The sequence below is a fragment of the Danio rerio genome, chromosome 18 (genome assembly GCF_052040795.2).
Source record: "Danio rerio strain M-AB ecotype USA chromosome 18, GRCz13ab, whole genome shotgun sequence".
Lineage (NCBI taxonomy): Eukaryota > Metazoa > Chordata > Actinopteri > Cypriniformes > Danionidae > Danio > Danio rerio.
In genome coordinates this window covers 50,110,123-50,121,495 of record NC_141038.1, presented here as the reverse complement: position 1 = coordinate 50,121,495, position 11,373 = coordinate 50,110,123, and the positions used below count along the sequence as shown (strand labels likewise).

The 11,373-nt window shown below is 36.7% G+C and overlaps 1 protein-coding gene and 1 long non-coding RNA gene across 2 annotated transcripts; both read right to left on the bottom strand.

The window, feature by feature from the left end:
- Window positions 1–1,063: 1,063 nt before the first annotated feature.
- On the bottom strand, window positions 1,064–4,236 carry LOC147832938 (uncharacterized). Its single transcript, XR_015515443.1, has 2 exons — window positions 2,528–4,236; window positions 1,064–1,608 (listed from the first exon to the last, which is right to left on the bottom strand). It is a non-coding gene; the product is annotated as an uncharacterized LOC147832938 (long non-coding RNA).
- Window positions 4,237–6,706: 2,470 nt separating this feature from the next.
- Window positions 6,707–11,347, bottom strand: c5ar1 (complement C5a receptor 1). The gene is made up of 2 exons (NM_001424032.1): window positions 11,100–11,347; window positions 6,707–8,541 (listed from the first exon to the last, which is right to left on the bottom strand). The coding sequence occupies exon 2, from the start codon at window positions 8,534–8,536 to the stop codon at window positions 7,496–7,498; it is 1,041 nt and encodes a 346-aa protein (NP_001410961.1). The 5' UTR covers window positions 8,537–8,541; window positions 11,100–11,347; the 3' UTR covers window positions 6,707–7,495.
- Between the last annotated feature and the right edge of the window lie 26 nt (window positions 11,348–11,373).

Sequence of the window (11,373 nt, the reverse complement as noted above, 5' to 3'; positions counted from 1 at the left end):
CATCTGATCCTTTCAGAAATGGACAAACACAACAGTGAAGCGTGAACAAACAAAGGAGAACCCAGTAAAAAGGAGCAAATGATTCTTTCAGCAACCTAAAACATGAACAAACTGCCATGTTTAACTATTATCATCACCTTTTGGACTATTATGAACTCTGGCGGAATTGCTCTTTACCAGAGGCTACATGTGCTGCTGAAGATTAAGGATACAGATGAGAGGTTTGCACTGACTGTGGGCTATATGTTGCGTGTTGTTTCTGAACCCAAATAAGGACTAAATGTATGCTGTGTGTAGTTTATCTGTAATTGGTAACATCGGAGACTTTAAGGGTCTGTATGTGTTCACATATGTTGCATTTATTTATTTATTTTATATAATTGCAGACGTTACAGTAGGCTATTTCGCATCATTGATCTGCAGTTATAATCAAATCCTGTTCATAGAAAGGTTAGTAATGAACATTTATACACAAGTATTTATGTGTGTAAAGCCTCTGTTTTGTGAGAAGTGCTTCTCATATGTTATGTGAATGACCCGTACAGCTTTACTGTAGACATTTCCTCGAATGAGAATGATGTTGGCTAAAACTTTGTCGTACACCAATCCCACCATTGGTACCCTTTTAGGCAAGCCTGATACCGACCTGTACCATACTACTCAGTGGAAATGGGCCTTTATAGTATCAGATGTGCTCGATGTACTGTAGGACTTACTTAAAGATTTACTTTAGACCATTTTGAGGGATGTAAACAAAAACAAAGGTCCTAACATATTTCCTGTTTTACATTTTTATTTTCTATAGCTTCTGAGAATCCAAAACGGTCCATGTATTGATAAATAATATTACGAGAGCTGTTTTAACTTTAAGATGTGATTTGAACTGGCTCTTGTAACAGTTATGAAATAGTTTGAAAGCCGGCAGGAAATGTTCATGGGCCAGTGACATCGCCTTATTGAAATAGCCTATAAAATTTCTAGAACATTTGCATGAGTTGAAACAATACACAAAGGACTTTGCATATCTGTACATCAACAAAAAATGATAATCATTTGCAGATGGTTGTGTAAAATGTAACAGTCTTTATTTCATGTTTTCATTATTTACAGTATACAGAAAGGTTAAACAAGAGTGAATAAACAGAATATATCTAGAAATGGTTAGTCATTAGCAGTGAGATACATATGCATGCTACAGTTACACAAACGTATAACTGTAACACAATGACTGCTAACTTTAATTGTTTTTGGTAATAGTAGTAGGACATGACCTCGTAAACCACCATGACAAGGAAATACCCAGGTCAGTGTACCCAATATACCCAATCATGTTTCCTAATAAACCACATAGACAAATGCACACATACACGAGAACTTAGCTACTATATGGCATTACTGCAATATTACTGCATAATTGCACAACCTTTTGTGTTTAGTTGTCTCTGTATATTATTTTTTTTTAAATGTTCATAGTACCTTAGAGTGTAAAGCTGCCTTTTGCAAGTTAGAACATTTACGCATTTGGCTGACAAACAATTGAAGGTACATAGTTATTTTTTATTAGCCTTCTATAGCCCTGCTGAAAAAAACAGCTTAAACCAGCCTAGGCTGGTTGGCTGGTTTTAGCTGGTCGACCTGGCTGATTTTAGAGGGGTTTTGGCCATTTCCAGGCTGGTTTTCAGCTATTTTCAGCCTGGTCTTTGCTGGTCAGGCTGGGAGATGACCAGCTAAAACCAGCTTGATCAGCCTAGCCAAGCTGAGAGTCCAGCCAAAACCAGCTATGTCCAGTTTAGCTGGATTTAGCTGATCATTTTCCAGCCTGACCATCTAAGACCAGGTTGGAAATGGCTGGAAACCAGCCTGGAAATGGCCAAAACCCCTCTTAAACCAGGCTGGTCAACCAGCCAACCAGCCTAGGCTGGTTTAAGCTGTTTTTTTCAGCAGGGAGGTTATACTACAGTATGTGGAAGTATTCATTTTCCATATAGTAATATGCTCGTCACCTTCGAACCTAATATTTGAGCGGGAGCTTATATTTGTCACCTGATTTGAGTTGGACATTCAATCAAGAACACATTTAATTGGACAAAATCAATATTGCCTCAATGAGACTGTCAATTCTGGACATGTGTTCTTATCTCTCTTTTAACTTAAGTTAAAAGTGAACATTGAAGGATGTATTTCCCATATATTGATGTAAATATGGTCTCAAAGCTAACATACATAGGCCAAAACCACATCCCTGCTGAAAAATCCAGCTTAAACCAGCCTAAGCTGGTTGGCTGGTTTTAGGTGGTTGACCAGCTTAGTTTTAGAGGGGTTTTGGCCATTTTCAGACTGGCTTCCAGCCATTTCCAGCCTGGTCTTAGCTGGTCAGGGTGGATTTGGCTGGTCTGGTCAAGCTGGTTTTAGCTGGTCATCTCCCAACCTGACCAGCTAAGGAAATGGCTGGAAACCAGCCTGGAAATGTCCAAAACCCCTCTAAAACCAGCCTGGTCAACCAGCTAAAACCAGCCAACCAGCCTACGCTGGTTTAAGCGGTTTTTATTTTTATTTTATTATTTTTATTTTTTTTTACAGTAGGGATAGCCCACCAAAAATGGGCGAACCCCACAAAACGCTTCTGTTTGTGATGTGACGGTAGGTTGTGGAAGGAATCCAGGTTGAAGGAGTTCTAACCTTAAACACTCGCTTTACTGACCTCTGCTGGTTAGTTGGGTTCATGAACAGAACTCGAAGGACGACATGCCAGGTAAGGTTATCGTTTTAAAATGCAAAACTCTCGGTTTACGCGATATGGACACACGCCTTTGATACGTTTTCATTTATTTTGATGTACATTCAACTTGTAAGCACCATACTAAGAATGCAAACGCATTTGTCTGCTATTACAATCAGTCATAAGTCCTGTGGTAATCTTTGGTCCTGTAAATGTAACTTAAGTTTATTTAATGAAGCAAATGCTGACTAGAAACAATGTTTAAAAATACTCATTCGTTTATATTAGAAAATGATACTAGACTGACTTGGTCGTTCAGTGACAACTTGTGACACGCTCATATTGTTTACCATGGAACTTTGAGTGTTCGCTCTGACATCACGTATATGAGTTGAAAGCAATATTAGCACTGTTCAATTGACTGTGAACAATGTACTTTGAGAGTCATTGGCTGCTTATGTTGTAATATTTAGAATTGGTTAAGAATATATTTCTGAAATTATATTATTAAGGAGAAAGTCTAAATGTGTGAATATAAATCCTACCTCAACTTATGCACGCTACAGTATATGAATGTGCATGTAAGAAGTTGTGGTGTAAAATAATGAATAAATATACATGATTGTTTATAACTTTTTGTTGGTGCCCAAAACCAGCCTATTGTTTTTAGAGAATAACCTGTATGGGTCAAACGGCAAAATCATTTGTAAGCTGTAAATATATCATAATATATTATTTGTTTAGTTATCTGTATTTCTAACAACTTGATTTGGACCACCTTAAAGGTGATTTTTTTCTATATTTTGATTGTTTTAAACCCTAAAATTACAGATTTTCATATAGTTGTGTCTCAGCCAAATATTGCCCCTTCCTAACAAGCCATGGAAAGGTTATTTGTTCAGCTTTTAGATTATTATAAACTCTAAATTGACACTTATAATTGGTTTTGTGGTCCATAGTCACATATTTGCAGCATGCAGATAAGCATATCTAAGTAAATACCAGTTTTATAATTACAAGATATTAATCTTCACTTGTGAGATTTACCAAGCGTTAATTGTTGATGTAAAGTCACTAGTAAATTAACAGCATTTTTGCTGTTTGCTTGGTCACTAGTAAATTAACAGCATTTATTTTTTTATATTTTGCAAACAATCCATTTAATTGATCTGACTCCGCTTGGTCTGATTTAAATACCTGAAGAAACTAATTATCTGAAAAAATTGGGCTTATAAGCACTCAAATCAGTCAATTTCTTCTGTCAGGATAAGCAAAGCATAGTGCAGTTTGACAGACATTTCTTCAATGTCATTTCTTAAAATATTTGCATGTTTGCACTTTTGTTTCATTACAGGCATGTAATGCACATGTTAAAGACGATGTATAGGACAGGGGTCCGTTTTTCGTACGTGGATTACTCAGCTGGATTTGGTCATTGACGATTTGACATGATCCAGGATCGTTTCGTTCTTCTAAACTGATCCGAGAGTTGTTGTCATAGCAACAGTTCTGGTAGCTCAAACCTGGTCGGAAGCAGGTTCAATTCATATAAACAGGATTAGATCGGGTCAATTAGGCAAAGATAATACAGAAAGTGTGTACCGAAGTCTGATATTTTCTTACAGTAGTAGTTATATACACTTGGGAAAATAGTAAATATTTTTTAAATATATATATATATATATATGTATATATATATATATATATATATATATATATATATATATATATATATATATATATATATATATATATAGTCATAGTTATTAATAAAATAAATAAAGTTTTATATATTAATAAAAAATATGCAATCTGCACTCTCGAAATGAAAGTATAAAGACTGCCACCTGGTGGTGCAAAGAGAAATCTTATTGGAATGAACTTTTTAAATGGCTTTAGTTCAATTTGTGTATGATAATAGACATGCACAATATGTGACTTTTTTAAAAGCAATAATACATTTATGCAGTCATAAACATGTTTTGACAGTTAATATGACGGTGATTTGATGCTTCACAAAAGTTGCAGACACCTTTACCAATATCAAAATGCTTTTGTAAACATCCAGTTATTCTTTACACCGATTAAAAAAAACGGCTACTATAATACTACTATGGCTACTACAATAAGGAAAATCCGCTCTAACTGTAAAACTAAATGAATTGCTCTTGACACATGAAAGAGCCCAGCATGCAGCCCACAACAAGGTGTAAAGTTCTTGCATAGCATGTTTAACTAACCGTTTACTTTGATGTAATTTTGCTCAAATGGATAATTGAATATTAATCAGATGATGTCATTACCCTGCTGTGCCATCAGCCAATCATTGCATAACTGATCATGATTTCAAGGATCGATTAATCTGTCCTTCACAACACACGCAGGGATCTCAGATCAGTTCATCCAGACATTTTTATCTGATTTGCGAACTTGTTTGAAGAACCAAATTAGCCAGAGATCAGTTATCAAGATTAAAAGATCCAGAATCAGCCAAATCATCTTAGATCATTTAAGCGAGCTACGAAGAACGGATCCCAGATTTAGATATAAACAAAACAAAATCTAAAATCTATTTGGATTAACACTAAAATTTGGCCAGAATTGGAGAGGAGAGCACTTTCGTTTTTTTTAGCTATAGCAGAAACTGGTGAAAAATCTGCGTACTCAATAACAACAACAACTACAACAAAAAGATCAAGTATTAAAGGGAAAGTTCGCCCAAAACTGACAGCTCTGTTATCATTTACTCACTCTTTACTTGTTTCAGATCTTTATGAGGTTCTTTAATCTGTTGAACACAAAGGAAAATATTTAGAAAGATGTCATGTTTTTCCTACTATGGAATTCAGCTTTCTTCAAAATATCTTCTTTTGTGTTCAACAGAAGCTCATGAAGGTTTGAAAAAAAAAAGTAAAGGGGAAGTGAATTATGATGGAATCTTAATTTTCAAAGTATCGCTTTATAGGGTTGGGTCGATAGTAGGGATGTAACGGTATTGTAAATACCGTCATACCGCAATAGAATTTTTTTCCGATATTACCGTAGTCGCATGACTCGATAAAACTATAGGTCTTCTGAGAAAATTTGCTCAGGCGAATGAAGCGAACGGGAGGTAAACTACAATTCCCATCAGCCCATGCGTGGCCATCATCCTTTGCAGTCTGTTGTCTCTACAGATCCAGTAATGCGGAAATGGAGTGTGCTCCTAATAGCGGGGATGAAAAAGAGCTGGAAATGATCGAACCTAAAGCGGGTGTTGTCGTCGCGCGCGTTCTGATCAGCTGTGTTGTCGCGCGCGTACTGTAAAGCGGGGAGGGGGGGGTTGAGCGCGCATACTCAAGAGCGGTGTTGTTGCGCGCCTACTGAAGGGCGGGATGGAGGGTGTGTCGCGTCGCGGGGACACTTTTGAACATTTTGGAAGGGCATTTTCTATCCAAGACTAAAAAGGGCATGTGCACTGCACAGGTTGAGCCCTATTTGTGCACGTGCCTGCAAGTTGGGGAATACGACTAATAGCAGTCATGGGGACTGCAGAAACACAGCACACTGTTCAGATTGATGCAGACATTGACTTGTACCACAAAAAGACCTCTATCTCACTCATGGCTTGTCCTCTCAAGTGGGGTAAAGACAATGCACAGCCTTACCCTCTGCTGTCAACCTGGGCCAAGTCATATCTCTGTCCCAGAAGCCTCAGTCCCAAATGAGAGGGTTTTTTTTTCTGTTGCTGGGGACATACCCAGAGATCCCAGCTTTTACCAGATTTTATTTATATGATAATTTTCCTTTAAACCCATCTCTATCTAAGTGAGTGAGTGATTAAATGTTGAATGAGATGAGTTTTCAACAATACTAAATTGAAACTTTATTTTTTTACATGGTTTAATAATTTTTTATTATTAAAATTGAAGTTCCTGTTTCAAAGCTTACAGATAGATGGCTAATTTGTATGTCATTGACACTTTTGGCACTTTTTGGAGTATTTTTTGGAGTATTTTTTGTAGTTTTGTTTTTCCTGTAAATTATTCAATAAATACCGTACCGTGACATTCATACCGAGGTATTACCGTACCGTGAAATTCTAATACCGTTACATCCCTAGTCGATAGACAATGCGGTCATCCATTGCCGATGACCGATAGACATGCTGTCTGTCACAGCAGCGACCCACTTGTGAAAAATACACACTTAGGCCCTGTTTACACTAAGTTAGAGGACTTCGTTTTAAAATGGCATTCTAGAATGAAAACGATCCACGTTCACGCTGGCGTTACTTAATAATTTTAGCGAAAACCTCAGATACTGTTGGTTGTGCACCTATTTTAACAACCAGGTTTGTCAATTCCATTATAAAACACAGATCCCTCTGTCTATTCATGCCAAAGTCCTGCGGATTTATGATTTGGTTATGGGTAAACCAAAGACCATGCGGGTCAGGTAGTTGAAACGCTAGGCTACAGATAATGAATTCGCTATAAATTAATTATTCATAAATAATTAATTCACCACTGCCTGCGCTGAAGATACCATCATCCATTGCGATGTTTCACTTTAGACATTGTACAATGCCAAATTGGTCAACATCGCCCAACCCTATCGCTTTAACATGATCCCCATGAACTAATACTGGCTATTGATGTCATGCATTTAGTTTAATGACTTTTAAACGTAACTTTCCCCAACACTGTCTATTAGTGACTTTTATTAATATTTTTTTCATAAAATAATACATTTTATATATCTAGAAATGATTTACACATCTCCAGGCTAACAATTTCATACGGGCTTCTCTCTGAACACTCCATCCGTGGTTGACTTACTATTTGTAGTCATGCTGGGTCCATGAGTTGGTGCCTCGGATGCGAAGTGAAGCACGCTCCGCAGCGAGCTAATCAGATTCTCCTTGAAACCGCGACCGAGGCACACGTAGAGCAGCGGGTTCAGGCAGCTGTTGATATACGCCAAGCACAGCGTCAGCACGTGGGCCAGATTCAAGTTGACCTCAAACCTCTCCGACGGTTGATCCGACACCAGTATCAGAAGATCCACAATGTGTAGAGGAGTCCAGCATAAGAAAAACCCGAGCACCAGCGCCAGGATCACACGCAGCGTTCTGCTGGACTTGTCTCTTTGCCTTCGTCCAGAACTCGTCATGTGGTAGACCTTCCAGTGGCTGATGCAGATGATTAAAAAGGGAAGCAGGAAAAACAGAAAGCTGCGAATGATGGTTATCGCCCATGCGTGACCCAAGCTGCTGTAGGAGCCAGTGCACACTGTTTTAGTCTCACTATGGTGTTGTATCTCCATGTGAGCGAAATAAGGAGAACTACCTAAAAGCCCGAGGATCCAGATGATGAAACATAGGATGCGAGCTTGTCGGGGTTGCCTGTTGTTTTGGCACCACACCGGTTTGGTCACTAGTAGGAAACGGTCTAAACTGATCACGACCAGGAGGAGAACGCTGCAGTACATCATCATGTAGAAGATGCCGCTGAACAACTTGCAGGCTAATGCACCGAATGGCCAGTGCTGGTCCTGGGCCAGTGGGACCATGAGGATGGGAAGGGACAAGCAGCACAATAGATCCGCGATAGCCAGATTCAGAAACCACTGGGCGTTCACTGAGTTTGGCATCCGAAACCCGGTCACCCACACAACCAGAGCATTACCTGGGACGCCCAGCAGGAACACAATGCCGTAGCAGACCAGAGTGATCCAGTGCCGGGTACCAATATGGGACAGTGATATTTCATTTGGTGACGGAATGGTGTCATTCCCAAAATCATAAGAAGTCCAGTCAGAATTATTGTCATCCATTTCAGCTGTGAAATAGAAATATAAGAGAAAATGCACACAGGTGAACCAGTGTAAATTCAAGCTCATGGAGCTCCATATAAAAGCCAGACACTTTTGTTACACAGGCCAAGGGCTGGGCGATTTGGTCTAAAATAAAAATCTCGATTAATTGAACATTTTAACTAGATTACAATTAAGTGAAGTTTATTTATAAACTAATTTTGAGAGGGTCACGTGCTTATGATTGCTTGCAACCGGCCCCGCATTATTCAATGATTCACCAATCAGACGATTCCTGAGCCACTATATGTACCCCAAGTTCCATATAACAGCCATCTTCGTTTTGAAGAATCCCCCCTTCCACCCCTACTTCTCCTCCTTTTCTACATGGGTGGTACGATGGCCCAGTGGTTAGCATAACTCAATGGGGCAAAAACAGCCCCCAACATAATGTAAGGGTAGTCAATTTGTCCAGTGTGTATTGACTTTTTAAAAAATTTCAAAGCATTTTCCTAAAAAATGTGTCAAGATAGGTTTTGTCAACTAGAATTATTCTGTCTGCTGAAACACAGAGAAAGCTGTGGCCAAATTAAGACTAAAAATCACCCCAGTAATCATCCCCAACAGCACACAAGGGTTAACGAGTCCAAAACTGCAACATTACTTTTTTATTACGCAACCCTGCGGGCACTGTTAAAATGTGCTTTTTTTTCTCTCAGGTTAGGTAATTGAATAAAGGGATAATTCACTTACAGTAGAAATTACCTGATTGTTTATTCTCATGAATGTGGTTTGAAACCTTTAAATAGATTTTTTTCTGTTGAGCAAAAAAGATGTTTTAATTAATGTTAACTTCTTTAGTTGATGGGTGCCAGCAGCAGCCAGCACTTTTCAGATTACCTCATGTTGTATTCAACAGAAGAAAGAAACTCAAAGGTTTGAACCACGTTCATGTATATGATGACAGAATCGTCATTTTGGAATGAACTGTCCCTTTAAGCAATTTTGAGGCATTCAAAATAAAAAGGGAAATTTACCCAAGATGAGAATTTGGATGACTCGCTCTCGTTTGTCTAACACCATGTAAATGTGTATTTCAACACTGTGTTTTAAGTTAAGATATCATGAAGCAATTCCAGGGTATTTAAAATCAAAAGTGAAGTACATCTAAAATAAAACTTACAAATAAAGTTTTTTTTATTTTTATATACTAAAACTATACAGAGCAGTTGTTTATTTTGTGCAGATAATGAAAGATTATTTGACCCCATTGATCTTCATAAAAAGAAAATAAATTCCAAATGCTCCACAGAGTAAATAAATCAGAGAATTTGTTGATATATATATATATATATATATATATATATATATATATATATATATATATATATATATATATATATATATATATATATATATATATATATATATATAGATAAGTACAAAACTAATAAAGACTATATACCAGGGGTGCCCAAACTCGGTCCTGGAGGGCAGGTGTCCTGCATATTTTTGTTTCAATTCCAGTTAACCAGCTAATCAAGCTGAGGTATACTAGAAACTTCCAGACAGGTGTGTTGAAGGATGTTGGAGCTAAACTATGCACGACAGCAGCCCTCTAAGACCGAGGCACCCCTGCTCAAGTCAAATTAGAAATTTTAATTAAAAAAAGATAATTCGCAAGTGTTAACGGAGAGAACACATTTTAAAAAATTAGTTTTAATAACTTTTTTCGAGCAACTATTTTATTTTGGTTTTGCCATGATGACAGAACAAAATAATTTTCTGCTTATTTCGCAAGATACTAGTATTCAGTTTAAAGTGACATTTAAAAGCAAATTTTTACTACATTGTAAAAAAAAAAAAAAAAAAAACGTATGCCAAAACGTTAAGACAGTACACATTTTTATGTTGCTTTTAACTCTTTTTAATAAAGGTAATCAGGTTTCTACTAAATTGTTTAGGTTATACAAAGTTTAACTTAAATATTTTAGTCAGTTTGATTGATTTAAGTTCAAATGACTAGAAAAGTTAATTTAATTCAACTAAAAAATGTCATTTTAGGATAATTAGCCAAGCTATTGGATAACAGTGATTTGTGTAGACAATCAGAAAAAGAAAAAACAATCTTGAGGGGGCTAATAATATTGACCTTAAAATAGTTTTTTATATATTTATACATGTTACAAAAATATTATTATTATTATTAATTAATTAATTAATTAATTAATTAATTAATTAAAATCCCCTTTCTCTCTCTATATATATACTGTGTGTATAGTACAGTTTTATCAAAATCAAATAAAACAAAATCAAGTGACATTATATTTATGTGCTGTCATCATGGCTAAGATCAAATAAATCAGTTATTATAAATGAATTATAAAAACTATTATGTTTAGAAATGTGTTGAAAAAATCTTTCAGTTAAACAGAAATTGGAGAAAAAAATTAACAGGCGGACTAATAATTCTGTGAGGCTAATAATTCTGACTTCATCTGTATATATTATAAATTAAAATGTCCTAGATCTATATATACTATGCATGTATAGTTATTCAAATTAAACAAAATCAAGAATTTACCTCTCAGATTTTCAGGGTGTACAGCTGTGCAGATCTGCCACACTAGTGGTATTCAGATCAGCTTGTGTCTCTTATAGTCAGGAAATGGTTGCAAAGCACTGTGAGCCAAGCCTTTTCCTTAGCCGTGTTGTGTAAGCAGCTTTTACATGATGTTTGATGCAGTCGATGCCCTTAGTTGATTTAAACTTAAAACATTCTCATAAATGAGTTATTTTAGAGCTGGAACTGAAAGCAATGATGCTAGCTCTTTGAACAAGCTGTCTGAATCAGCAGA